At 35.4% G+C, this 15,092-nt stretch overlaps 1 protein-coding gene across 11 annotated transcripts in view; it reads left to right on the top strand.

Moving 5' to 3' along the window:
* IMMP1L (inner mitochondrial membrane peptidase subunit 1) overlaps positions 1–14,219 on the top strand; it is a 78,615-nt gene extending 64,396 nt beyond the window's left edge. For 9 of the 11 annotated variants that reach the window (XM_019639471.1, XM_019639470.1, XM_019639472.1 and 6 more), the window contains 2 exons: positions 12,730–12,840; positions 14,050–14,219. In XM_019639471.1, coding sequence (XP_019495016.1) covers positions 12,730–12,840; positions 14,050–14,118 — 180 coding nt within the window. In that variant the 3' untranslated portion in view covers positions 14,119–14,219. Of the gene's footprint in view, positions 1–12,729; positions 12,841–13,053; positions 13,392–14,049 lie in introns of those variants that run through there. The other 2 variants (XM_019639469.1, XM_019639468.1) reach the window with 2 other exon arrangements.
* Positions 14,220–15,092: the final 873 nt, after the last annotated feature.

The raw sequence follows: 15,092 nt of genomic DNA, 5'->3' as shown, positions 1-15,092 counted from the left end.
AGCCTCCTAAAAAAGTATATATTCTTTGAAAGGACGGTAATCTAACAACTTCTGAAAAAGGCTAGGGTGATTAACTCAGGGGGGACTGGATCCCCGGAGATGGTAAAATGAGCAGGGGGCGTACATACAAGTAAAAGGTGAATCTAAATGCGGGGGGATGGGGAGCCTTTGTTGAGAAGCAGGTGTCCAGGGAATGGGGCAACAGCAACTTGCCCCCTCCCATGATTACAAGGAAGGAGCACAAACAAATCAATGTTTTTTTTTCTTCTTCTTAAACAATGATCTCTGCTTGTCCACCATTGTAGTTATAATTTGAAAATTTAATTCAACCCTAGCCCTTAAAGTAACTCACAGGAACCCTATAATTAGCTTTGATAATTATCTATCAGCATGGCATCTGCAAAACAGATAAACTTGTTTTCTTTTGAGTATTACATATTACAAATATTTTTGCTCATTATAATGAAATATTTTAATAAGTATCTGAAAATATAAATCCTATTTCAAAGTTCTCCTATCAATGATGACACTATTAAAAATGGTGAGAAAACATGAACTGACTTAGAAAGTGATTTAATTAAAGGAATAGATCCAAAATTTAAATCTGGAATCTTGGCTACAGAATGGTAATCACTTAAAAAACGAGCAAACAAAAAACCCACCCATTGGAAAGAAACTGCATTACCTGGCATTTGGCATACTGTATCTTGAGACCAATGGCATTACATGATTCCTAACTCTTTTGAAGTGAATGGATTCAGCTTCTTCTAAGGTATCTAGAAATATTAAGTTCTGTTCACACACCCTGTGCCGTGCTCACAAACTTAACCAAATATGGAGACAAGAAAAACTCCAAATTTACTTAGAGATAGAAAGCAATGCATTATAGTTAGAGATTCCTGAGGAATATAATGAATGATAAAACCAAATAATTTATGTGGTTACTTGAAAAAGAATCTTTAAACCTTTAGAAGTATAGGCCCTTCTGACCTTGTGTTCTATTGGATTTGTCTGACAACAAGAGGTGAAAGAATTCAGTGGCTCCATTGTCTCAACGGTGGGATCTAAGAAAACACTGGCAGGACTCATCAGAGAGGTTTATGAGCTTGCAATTCAAAGAGATTAAAAGGAAAATCTACGGAGATTCTTTCACACTGAAGAATAACATTAAATAACTATTAGCAGCTTGGTTCAGTAAAGCTTACTAGAGCTCTCGCTGGGTCATTCACCGGTTTCTAAAAGAGGAAAGGTTTTTTTCAGGTCCATTTGGGAATCAATAAATATTTCTTACTTCTTACAAGACAATGGAATTCCAGTCTTTTTAAAACTTCCTCCTAATGATACTAAAATTTCTAAAACAACTCTTTGTTAGCTGTCTAAATAATTACACTTCCTAATCCCAGGAAAGTTTTTCTAACTGTAGCTACAATTCAAATCAATACGTAAAAATAAGTAAATAACAGCAACAAAAAGCTACAGAGGAGAAGAATTTAACTTTATTCATTATGGCTGAGGTATCTAAATGTCTCAATCAACCCAATATTGGCCAAAAGACTGAATCCATCTGCAGCTCTGTTCCTACCGTTCATGTGTAGCAATGTCGTGTTACTCCAGTGATCAAGTCTCCAGCATGCTCTCATTCAGCACAGTTAGTCCACTGTCTATATCTTTATACCATTTAAAATATTTAAATGTATTTCCAACTTAAAGAAGTCATCTATGTGTAAAGCAAACAGCAGTGTTTTCCTTTAGGTCTTAGTATCTTGCTGTTTTAAAACCAAGTCATTTAATTCGAAACAATCATTCTTAAAAATCATTTCACTATACATAACTAAATTTTTCCTATAGAAATAACTTGAAGGAAATCGGTTTCCTTGTCGTTAACAGTCTCTGTTCTTGGAACATTATATACTTCGATAAGAGATTCAGAACAAGCTAACATTTAACTTGAAACCTGCTCATTAAATCATAATATAATCCTTTCCCAGATAAAATTAAAGCATCACAATTGCGAGACTTTCTATATTGAAGAAAAGTTATAGATTTGGAGTGTAATTATGCACTTGAAGAACTACAGAGCTTTCATAAACTGAGCGTGAAGTGAAAACAGTGCTCATAAAAGGTACCAAATGAAACCTGAAAGTTGAATTTCATGTTTCTGTACAAAACAGGCAGAAAGAACAGCAGCAGATGTAGGCCTGGCCTCTTGTTCTGACCCTCAAATATGCCTCATTCTTGACTATTTGGACCAAAAAATAGTAGGTTGTACACACCTATTCAAAACTGGGCAGCCCAGCATGATTAAGAGGCATAGAAAGGCTTTGAATTCCCCCTCTATCAATTACTAGCTATGTGACCTTAGTCAAATTAGTTAACCCCTCTGAGCCTCAGACTGTTTCTCTGGAAAACATATTAATTTCTTCCTTACATGGTTGTTAAACAATGATTAAAAGACGATTACCATAGTTTTAGTGCTCAATAAATGGCAACTATTTTAAGTGTTATTATTTTATAATGTTTGTATTGACTTGTCTATACCAGATCATAGGAAATTGACTAAAAACCAATCATTATTGGGGGGAGGGGGCGGTTGACAAGGAAAGCCCCAAGTACCATAGCGTAGAAAGGCAGCAACTCTTGACTTTGTCTGGATATGTAACTGTTAAGAAATTTGAAGGCCAGCCGAGTGGCACGTTGGTTAAGAGCTGGCTTGGGACGCCAGCTCTGAGCAGCAGGGCCCTGGTTCGGATCCCACATATGAAGGCCAGTGACCTACAGCTAAGATGCTGAACAACAGCTCGACCTGGAGCTGGGCTGCCATGAGTCACCGGCAACGGCATAGGCTGCAGCCTCTGCTGCAGTGGGTTGCCATGGGCTACTGTGTGTAGCCAGCAGCCAGCGTGAACGGCCAGCAGCCGCAGTGAGTGGCCAGCAGCCTCTGGGAGCGGCGGCCTAGAAACCGGCGACTGATCTGCCTCGCCCAGGAAGAGCGCAATGATGGTGCCAACTTGGGCCAGTGAAACAATGTCCTCCACAACTAGGCTGTAGAACAAAAGGACAGCAACTGTTCCCCTTCCCCCAATTCCCCAATAAAAATCTTTAGAAAAAAAAGAAATTTGATAGACTTTGCTAGTGTCAGTCCTACTAAATATGACCCATTATTATCAAAGCCACATCCCTATAATTTTTTAGTCCTTCTGAAGTATCAAACAGAACTGAAAGATGGGAACCACAGAAAATCAAAATAATTAATTTGCTGATTAAATTCAGAGGTTAGAAATGATAGTGGATTAGAATGTCAGGGCAGGGAGGGAGATGAGCAGACTCGAGTTGGAACTTGAATAAGAATAAGGGTCTTGTGAGTAATGACAAACAGCATACGCGGATGTGTTTGGGAGCCCCTAAATGGACCAGGGGAGAAGATTCACATTAGGTTTGTGATTGGTGATAAGGTTAGGAAAAGTAGTTAGCAACAAACTTAAAATCTTCTGTCCCATTCAGATAAATGGGTAAATGTAGTGTTNCCTGACAGTTTATGATTCCATATAAACAAAAATAAATAATTCTAATAGGAATTCATCTCAAATGTCAACATAGGAAGGATGGAAAAAATTATCTTCTTTGACTTTATTTTCCCTATTACACAGGTGGAGAGTAAGCCAAAAATCAAAGTAGTTAAAAAAAGAAAACCTTATGAAACATTTTCTATTCTCATCTAATGAGAATAGAAAAATAATTAAATGAGTCACACAGGAGGACATCAATAATTGAATAGAAACAAAATATTCCAGATAATAACACCCACATATATGTCAAAAGCCAAGCTATTCTTTGTAAGATTCTGAAGAAAATCCCTAATATATTCCTTTACTGTAGTCAAGAGAAAGAAAAAAATCCAACCTTCATTCCAAGACATTTCTTCAAGATACACTTGAGCATCTACTGGTCCCATATTTCTTAGATGATCTTCTGTAAAATAGAAAATACTTTGATCATAACCATGAAGAATGCTGAAAAGGCAACTCCAGCCTGGTCACTATAACTTATTTGCCATTTAAAAACTTAGCTTACTACTTCTGACAGCAGTTTTAAGGCTGACTAATTTCAGCAGACTAAAAATTCCAGAGCATACCAATGCTTATAAAATTTAACAATCAAAAATCTATCCCATTTCCCACAAATAGCAACATGCAAAACCACAAAGTTGATTTTAATGTGTCCTTGTGATCAATCAGTGACCTCTGTTTTAGGAGAAAGAGGTAAACTTTATTTGTAATTAAGGAAGGCAGCGTGGGGTTGAGTAAGTTAACTCTATTGGAATCCTAGTTCTAATATTTGACTAGCTTTCTAACCCTAGGTATATGGGGTTATCTCTACCGTTATGTACTTCAGAAGAATTGCTATGGGATGAATTGTGACCCCCTCCAAATTCACATGCTGAAGCCCTAACCCCCAATGTGTCTGTATTTGGAGATAAAGCTTTTAGGAGGTAATTAAGGTTAAGTGAGGTCACATATGCACCAAAGAAAGTATCACAAGAGGACATAGCTAGAAAGAAGCTGTCAGCAAGCCAGGAAGAGACCATATTGACTGGCACCTTGATCTTGGACTTCCTAGCCTTCAGAATGGTGAGAAATCAATTTCTGTTGTTTAAGCCACCTAGTCTGTGGAATTTAGTTATGACAGATGGGACACACTAACATGCGGTGGTTTTACCAATCAAATGCATTCAGGCTAAAACTGCTTTAAAGAATAAAGCTCTGCCCAAATGCAAGGGGCTGTTCGCCATCTGATTTTTATTTGCTTGCAACAGAGTAATAGGTAACTTAAAGGAAGAATTACTTTAAAATATTTCAATAACCATACAAGACAACTATACTTTGTTGATGTTCCATTGCTGTTTCCTGTGCTAAAGTTTTCCCTACATATGGAAGGTCCAAAGAAGCCTGGAATTCCAACTAAATTTAGTAAGAGTATGGTCCAGGAAGTATAATAAGCATGCACACTTGCTTAAAATAAGTGTATTTTGGAACAAAGAAAGCAACCATCGATGAGAAGCACTTGTCTTTGTTTGTAAAGGCGTGCTATACTTCCTCTATGCTTGTTAATGCTCTTCTACAAGTCCATGCTTAAAAGAAGCTACGAAACCCACCCCCCACCCCAGTGAAATTTTCTTTGGCTGTCTCACTAGTCTCTTGTTCACTTGCTGAGAATGCTTCCCTTTGTTCTGCTGCGTGAATGCCTGCAATTTAATTATATTTAATAACTGCCTGCTCAAAATTTATTGGTGAGTTATACAATTTTAAAATAGAAAAAAAGATTATACAATATTTTGGACTCACCATGGTTTTCTATTAAGGTATGTCAAATATTGCATCCCTTCATATTTACTGGGTACCAACAGTCTATTAAACTGTCCCTGAAACTCAAAGATATAAACTTTCCCCAGTGGTCAGGGGGACTTCCGTCTCTGTGCTCACTGAAAAGCTTATGTGGAATGCATCAGTATGCTGAAATGCTGAGTCATTTCTGAACAGAACAGAACAATTTCATTTCCACATTCTATATAAAGTATACTTGGCTATAGGTTATTCAGTATTTCTAATTTTTTAAAAAGAAAAAAAATCATATCACATTTCAATTTCTTAGAAGGACCAGGGTAGTTTGCTTGAATGGTGAAACAAAACACCATTTTAGATTTGAAGAATGGGGATAATTGGCACTTAACAGATCCTGGTTAGGGGAAAAACAGATATAAATAATTTACAACCAAGTGGCCCATATTCCACAGTATCTTATAGATATCTTAAGTGCTTTTGAAATCAAAGCAAGTCAGACAAGGCAGACAAAATAAATAAACCTTCTTAACTGACCTATCTTAGACACCTGATACATTAATTATACAAAAAGACAACCCATTTATATATAAATATATATAAATGGATGTATATANTTTTTATTTTTTACCACAATGCCTGTTTTCTCCGTAAAGAAAAATAATTGCATCTTGAATTTAAAAAATGCTAACATCTTCCCTGTCTGAGCCAACAATATACGATGTAGATGTAGTGGAGTATGCTTTCAAAGTGAATGGTTTTATTATTAAATTGTGTAAAAATGTACATATTCTAACCATTGGTTTTCTTACGCTACATTTTCCTTGTTTTTTTACCACTTCAGTGAACACTGAGAAGCAATGTGTGGTGACATGTGCTCCGTAAATGACTCAGAAGCCACCATGGGCTACTATGGAGTTTTGTATAATAATAGATGATTCCAAATGTTAGTGCTGACTGAAAACTCACATATTATTATTGTTATATTCTATCACTTAACAAAGTGGTATCTTCACAGAAATTATCATTTTAGATGTCAGAATGAAGACAAAAATGACCAAGTTATATAACAGAATAACTGTGAGGGGAAAAGTTAACTCAGTCTTTCAACAGTTCTCCAGGTATGCCTTCTAAGCAAAATAAAACGCATCGCTTCATACTGTCCTTGGATCGAGAAGCTGAACTTGGCTGTATTTATCATGTAGGGCTTCATCCACTTTTCTGTCTGGATCTTGACCTTCCAGATGAAGGCTATTCTGAAAGTGACTGTGAAGAAATCTTCGAACAATTTTTACTTACCCATTTGATCTGCTTTTTATTTAACTTCATCCACCAAGACTGCTCTTTTCAATTGCAAGGAACTCAAAATTGCGAATTCAACTGCAAAACTTACATGACTAGTTTTTCAATATTCCTGCAAAAATAATGGCTTCATGTAGCTGTTGCTCAGTATTTTTTTCTCACAAGTGTAAGAACTATTTCAATCTTTACAATTACAGAAAGCCCTTAATTTACATAAGCATCTAAGGACATCCAATAGTTTTAAGACTAACGGTGGCTGCTTGTAACTGATTCATTGACTGTGGTTGGGATTCTTCGTATCTTTTTCACTGTCAAGTTTACTTTTGGAAGTCCCAAGGACAATAACACATTTATGATAGCTCTTGTTGACTTCATGTTGTTCACTTCCTTCAATATCTTGGCATTTTTACTTGTATCAGTAAGTTTGTATATTTGTTGACTGAACAGATGCTTGAACCACCAATCCATATTATTAATTAAAATAAATCTTAAATTATAGTCTTAATTATATTAAGTGTTACTGAAAAAGGAAAAAAAANTTTTAAAAAGTACAAGTATCACTAAAAGGGCTGTGCATATGAAGGCACACGTATGTGTGTGTGTATATATGTAGCTACAGAGGGTGCCAAAAAAAAATGTATACACATTTTAAGAAAGGAAAAAACTATCGGGCCATTGGAAAAGTCATGACGTATTTTTTTCTATGTTTTTCATTGCAAAAATGTGTCATGACTTTTCTGACAACCTAATATTAAAATTACGCTGATGATAACCACTTTGAGCACCTCTTGTTATTGCAGAAGACAAACATAACTTATATTCATCTTTTTTTATTGGTATATGTTGAGTATTACAATTTTAATATAGTTTATTCCTTGTTTAAAAATGTATATACATTTTTGGCACCCTCTGTATATTTAAGTTGTCTAATACATATTTGTCACAAAAATGTAAATTTTGAAATATATAAGAAATGTTTTGTGGGTTTTCTTTTTAAACATTTATACACATTATCCTGTAACTTACTTTTTTCACTGACTATACTCATATATGTCAGTTTTTTAACCAGTTTGTCTATTATTATATAAACTATATTTAACCTCTGCCTACCAAGAAATATTTATTACTGTTGCCAATTTTGAGATGCAAGCAATCAATAGGGAACGTCCTTGTTCCTACATAATTGCAGGCTGTTTGGCAAATCTTTTCTGGAGATTTTGATAGGGACAAGGTAAGACAAAGTCATATTATGGGATGCCACTGAAGGGGACACTAGGTGGAGATGCCAAAAGCACACTTACCTCAAAACTCTCACCAAAAGGATTCTCTTCATATTGTTATGAATTATGCCAAAAATAATGACGGAGTAACTGGTGCTGAACTTGCCCTCCTGCCATAAAGAACTAGAAAACTGGACAAAATATGTAAACAACTGTTTTCAGACAATGAACAGCAGGCAGTACAAGACACATCCCTGAGAGAAGGGAAACAAACCAGACAAGCCCTATCCTGCCTGAAGGCAGTTTCCAGGAGGGCAGGAGGAGGGAAAATTCAAACAAAGCACAGGGGTCTTGCTCAGTTGAGGAGACAGAGGGATGTTTAAGTGGTTGGAATTTATGGATCAAACCAGCAGGGAGAACAGAGCTACAGAATGACCTCCAGAAGTCTATGCAGGTATTGTCTTGGTTATTGGGCTACATGTGTACTAAAATGTACCTGCTTATGGTGAAGCAGAGAGACCAAGCAAGGGGGGAGCTGAGCATTCGCAGAGCTCGCAAGGGCTGGGAGCCACTGAATTCTGACCAGAGTGGATAGATCTCACTGAATATCCAGAGCATCCAGGGGAGACCCTAGAACATCATGCCTTAATAGTAGGTTTAAATAGCCCTTAGAGTATAGTGTAAGACAGACGCAACCTAATAAGCTTAAAGAAAAGGCTTAAAAAAAATGATCCACAGCTACATTAACTGCATCCCCAAAACAAACAGACCTCTTCAACATTTAACACACTCTAAAAACAACAAAATCCACTCAGCAAATCAGTGTCCAACTCAATGACAAATTGCTAGATACATTAAGAAGTAGGAAATGAAACCCATAGCCAGTGAAAAAATTAAATAGATCCAGAAATGAGAGATCATGGAATTCCAACAGACATGTGCTCTAAAACACCAATTCTAAATATTTTCAAGGATCTGGAGCATGAACATTATGAGGAAAGAAATAATAAATATAAAAAACAACCAAGTGAAATTCCTAGAGCTTAAAAATACATTGTGTGGTATTCACAGTAGATTAGAAACTACAAAAGAAAAGATTCTAGACTGGGAGAAAATATTTGCAATACCTCTCAAAGGACTTGTACCCAAGGTATGTAAAGGACTCTTAAAATGAATAATAAGAAAAACAACCCATTTTAAAAACAGGTAGAATATTTTAATAGACACTTCACAAAAGACACATAATAGGCACAAGAAGATGCTCATGCGAGAAATGCAAATAAAAACCACAATGTGATACCAATAACCTACTAGAATGGCAAACATTTTTTAAACTGAAAATACCAAGGTTGTGGAACAACAGAAACACTCATACACTGATGATATTGGAAGTGTAAAATAGTATAATCACTTTGGACAATTCTAAGGTTAGGCATATACATATGGCCCAGAAATTCTACCCCTAGGTATTTACTGAAAAGAAATAGACTTGTACATGAATGTTCATAGAGCGTTATTTGTAAGAGCCCAACACTGTAAACAGCTCCTATCCATCAGCCATTTCATGGATAAACATAGTAATTTGACAATGGAATACTACTCAGCAGTAAAAAGGAATGAATGACTGATACAACATGGATTAATCATAAAATATTGCTGAACAAAGCCAGATACAAAATAGGATGTACTGTAAAATTTCACTTATGTGAATTTAGGAACAGGTAAAACTAGTTCTAGTATCAGAAAACAGATCATGAGTTGCCAGGGACTGGGTTTAGGGGTGGAAGGTGCCTGGACAGGAGGGAACTTTCTGGCATGACGGAAACGTTCTCCATCCTGATTGTACCTGGAGGTGTGGAGGTGTGCACATTTTTCAAAACTGGTGTCAAAACTTCAAATGAGTACATTTTAGTGTAAATAAACGATACATCTGTAAAATAGATTTTTAAGGTGTACACCATTACCTCATACCAAAAATAATTATGTATTTCAAAAGTAGAAGAATTTCAAACCATGAATTTTTTACTGAGAAAATAACTGATGGAGAGGTAGGGTCAGCAAAGGTGACTGTTTTGATTTTAAAAGATCCACACTTAGAGGTTTTCCTATGATAGAGAAGCTCTTACTATTGGGTTGTCATAAAAGTCATGACATATTTTTTCTGCTTTTCGTTGCAAAAATGCATCATGACTTTTCCGACAACCCAACAGATTAAAGGTACCATCAATGATGAGCTTGTTTCCTTGATTTGTGTATTTTATATAAAGAATTGACGTCTGTGAGATGTAGAGGTTATTCCTTTACTATAATATAACTGGATGCACGCAGATTACTATGTATGGGCTTCAGATAATTAGGAGTTAGCATGGCCCATACTTGAACCTACTACTTCTGCTATTAAATATCAATAGCAATACCTCACAGGTAGTTTTAAGGATCAAATGAGGTTTTTGTTTGTTTGTTTGATTAAATAAACCAAAAGCCACATATACAAACTGGTTTGTGTTACTATTCCTCCCTTTTGTTCCATTCCATGCAATCAAGGACTAGGTGTAGCTAGTCTGGGTCACCCTTCTCCATGGGCTTCCGGTGATGTGCTCTGGGTTTCTCTTAGCAGATTTCTTTCTGTGCTTGTTAATTTTATTATAGCAGAGAGATAATACTTCATCACTTTATTTCGCTAATTTGGAAGAAACTTATGTCATAACTGCCACAAAAGCGATTGTGCTTTACAAAAATTTCTACCTACTAATATTAGTCACCAGCAAATATTTGAGTTCAACTTTGGTTTCTGTTTTCTTAATTGTTAGTATGTTGCCTTATTAATTTGTAGAATTTTTTCTTCTTTTGTTTGTACTGGTGTACCTAACTTTATTATTCTATTGGGTTGTCGGAAAAGTCATGACGTATTTTTTCTGTGGTTCTTATTGCAAAAATGCGTCATGACTTTTCCGACAACCTAATACTTTATTCGTACATATTACCTATTTTTAGAATTCGGGCACAAACACATATTACAGAAAAACTATGGACATTTAAACACCAAAGATGTTCACATCGTAGCTTCTCTCAAAGCAGTACTTCAGAATATGTTAATAACACATGGCTTTCCAAATACACTGTTTTGTTTTTCCTGTTATTTATGAACTGAGATGTACTCATTTGTCTGCTTAAGCTGTCTTAGGCTTCACTGCACCTAAATCCACTTATTATATAGGTAGGAGCTAGCCTTACCATTGGCCCTAGAACCTATAACTAGTTCCACTAATAAAAGTGAATCTCCTTATAATGTTTGATACTTTCAGGAAACTTATGTCCTTTCTCTACAAATAGAGAAATTTTATATTTAAGTGCATCTAAATGAAAATAATTAACTTGATTTGTTTTGGCAGATATTTCTATATAAGACATTCCAAAGATTATATAATCTCTGATATAAAGTGAAATTGAAATTTTACATGCTTGTATAAATTTATTTTTCCAAAAGGAAACAGGGAGAGGAGGAATGAATAGAGAGATAATGGAGGATTTTTAGGATACTAGAATGATGGATACATGTCACATATTTGTCCAAACCCATAGAATGTATAACACCAAGAATGAATGTAAGGTAAACTATGGACTTTGAGTGATTATGATGTCAGTGTAGGTTCACCAAGTGTACCAAATACACAACACACAACACTCTGGTGGTGTTGGGGTGCCAATAATGTGGGAGCAGGAGGCATATGGGAAATCTCTGTACCTTCCTTCCAATTGTGTTGTGAACCTAAAACTGCTCTAAAAATATAGTCTTTTTTAAAAAGTAATTTGTGACATTTTAAAAATTGCAGTCATTTCTTATTAAACCCAATAGGATTATTTTTCTTCACTTATTCTCAAGTAATAGTCAAAAGAACAGTGAAAACAAATTCCTTTCCAAAAGATCATTTTGGACTGGTCAATAATTCAGCTTACTTGGATAACAAAAACTGTAAAAAAAAAAAAAAAAACTTTTAAAATGCAATTTTAAAGATTGTTGCTAGAGAGTAATTTTTAAAGTTTATGTTGAACAGATATTAATGGGCAAATGTCTCATAACAAAAAGGGCATTTTTTTAAAGTAACATTCTGTTCTAAATATGTTTATGATTGTCATTGACTAAAACTGTAAACTTATGTTATTAACCAGTTAATACACAGGACATAGAGGAACTAGGGTCTTTTCATTTAGTAGAAGGTCACCATCATTAATTTTACAGCTGATGATTTTATAATAGGTCCTTCTATTTCTTGATGGTCATTATTGAAGTATAATGTATTGAAGATATGGCCCATACAAAGGCAAAACAGGGATCTTAATTAGAATTCTGACAAGCCCAGTAAAATGATGAGATTATTTGTAATTGATGTCACCATCAATTACCATTTAGTTCATCATGAGCATTCTAATAGGTCTGGCCTTGGTATTGGCCCCAGGATGTTGCTGAGTGAAGGGCTGCACTGCTTATGCTGTTACTGAGACAGGAGGGCACGTTTCCAGTCAGCATCCTAATGACCTCTTTTGAAGTCTATTAAATTAATGACCCTGTCACACTGTTTTGATCTCTTATAACCTCAGTTTGGGGTTTGTATAACAAATTAACGTTTGGGAACCATGTGGCAAAAAAGATAGGTCTTTTAAAAAGTTGAAACCTTAATATTGCTTACTAATATTTAGTAAAAGTTATTGTGCAAGAAATAAAAGCAAAAAATGCAAACCATAGGGTTTGTATGTATTTTATAAAAGAGAACTTTAGGACATGTCTATCTCCATAAAACATACTTTTTATTTGTAGTACCCAAACTTGTTTTGTTCTTTTTTAAAGGGGCTGCTTTCTTCTCTAATTCCAGGTGCCAATGGGTCATGTTTGGTTAGAAGGTGATAATCTACAGAATTCTACAGATTCCAGATACTATGGACCTATTCCATATGGACTAATAAGAGGACGTATCTTCTTTAAGGTACTGTTTTCTGCTTAAATGCAGGGTTTCTTCTCTGAGCTGGGACAAAAAACACTTTCTTTCAAAATGAACTTTGAATTCCTCAGGCTGTTATTGGACTTGACTGTTGCAATAATAGTTATGAACATGTTGGCTTCATAGCTATAAACATTACCCCTTCCCCTCACTGAGACAGGTCATTGAGAATAATTTTTGTTTGAACCTTTAATTTAGATCTCTAAAAATGTTTCTCTCATACAACTTTTACAACCATGTTTATATCCTGGGAATATATAAATGTGCATTTGCAGAAGAGCAATGTAGAGTCAAACTACCTGTAATGGAGGTGAGTATACTGACTAATGGACTTATGGTTGTAGTACATAAATGATTCTTAGGAAAGATTATTGTTTTCACTGGCTCCTCCTTTATGTCACAATCAGTAAGGAGAAAAACAGACCTGAACACTTAGGGCTGTTGGCTAATTTACACGGTTCTTTACACTTAAGCATATATTCAAGTACTAGGTTTACAGTAACTTTGAGGGTAGTAAAGGATAACACAGACACACATACACATTCGCACATATATACAGCTGACCCTTAAACACTGCGGGGGTTGGAGCACTGAACCCCCGTGCAGTTCTCCCATGCAGTTGAAAGTCCATGTATAACTTTTGATTCCTCAAAAACTTATGTGTGGTATCCAGTACTGGTTCCAGGAATCCCCCAGATACCAAAATCCAAGGATGCTCAAGTCCCTTATATAAAATGACACAGAACAATGCATGCAGTTGTCCCTCTGCATCCACGGATTCCCAACCACGATTCGAAAATACTCTTTGCAATCCACTGTTAGTTGAATCCATGGATGTGAAACCCGGGGACACAGAGGGTCGACTGTGTTTTTATTGAAACAAATCTGCGTGTAAGTGGACTCATGAAGTTCAAACACATGCTGTTCAAGGGTCAACTGTATTCACACATGACACACATATAATTCCTTCTATGTTTGAATGTTCCAAACTTCTGAGTTTAAATACATACACACGTAAAAATGTACTTTCCAAGGTCTTATTTTGAAGTATAAAATTTGTTCTTTACCAAAGAATAAGGAGAGGGTGTTTAATTATATGACATGGAGAAAAGGGATGAATGAAAAAAAAGGAATATGATGATGATATAACATCATTTTCATTAACTGTCTTCAATCATATTTTGATTTTTACAGATTTGGCCTCTGAGTGATTTTGGATTTCTACGTGATAGCCCTAATGGCCACCGATTTTCTGATGATTAGCAAACATTTATTCTTTTGATTTGATTATTGTCTCCTGTTCAGGTGAATTTGTTATTGCCATTGAGACCGTGTACTTCCTAATAAAGTATTTGCTATTCAGTTTTAGTTATTTTTCACTGTTAAATGTAAAGAATAAGTGACACAATCTGCAAGCTATATTNCTGACTACTATAAGTATTTGTAAGGGTCAGTTTTAGTACATAATTTACACAAATATCAACTGGCCTTAAGTCATCATTCCTAACAGTTAACCCCAATTCATATTATCTACATTTAAAAGTATTATTTCCCTTCTTATGGAGTTAATCAGTCCCTAGCATTAACTTTCTTTTCAGGAAGAATTCTTACTTTGAGCTTCAGAAATTGAAAGTTGATTCAGTTATCTGACATAAATCTTGGTGGGGTTTTAAGATATGTTCCTTATTGGGTCCAAGATTTGCTTCTCTCCCATTCTCAAATATCCTAATTAAAGGATGAAGTGAATTATATAACACAATACCAGCAATGAACTTTGTATCTAGTTAAGGAGGAGTAACTGAATAGCTCTAAGTAAAGACACTAATTTTACAATGTATGGCCCAATCCCCTTCTGAACCGTGCTGTTTTTGGTATCCAAGTTCTTGGCCAATTATGTAGCGGGAAGGCTCCACATTACCAAAATAATGCACTAATAGACACATCTAATATAAAATAATATACCACCAAGGATTCCAAACAATCCACTTATTTTTTTTAGTACGTTACTTAATTTGATGACTTCATTTGAATGTTTGTTCCTCTTGAGGTCCCAGAGAAGTAAGCTAACTCATAAGCTGTGTGTCACTCTATAGAGCCACCAAGACATCAGATAGATAGGTGTGACTGTCACATTACAAAGCTATTGAATCATGATCCCGATTATTTTCCCATGATATACTTCTGATGTGTTTTTTAATGTGTTTAATATATGAGAAAACTACATAAGATTTATAAAG

Source organism: Hipposideros armiger, unplaced genomic scaffold (assembly GCF_001890085.2).
Source record: "Hipposideros armiger isolate ML-2016 unplaced genomic scaffold, ASM189008v1 scaffold_44, whole genome shotgun sequence".
NCBI classification, from domain to species: domain Eukaryota; kingdom Metazoa; phylum Chordata; class Mammalia; order Chiroptera; family Hipposideridae; genus Hipposideros; species Hipposideros armiger.
The sequence above is the reverse complement of the archived record's forward strand: the minus strand, read 5'-3'. Positions and strand labels throughout refer to the sequence as shown.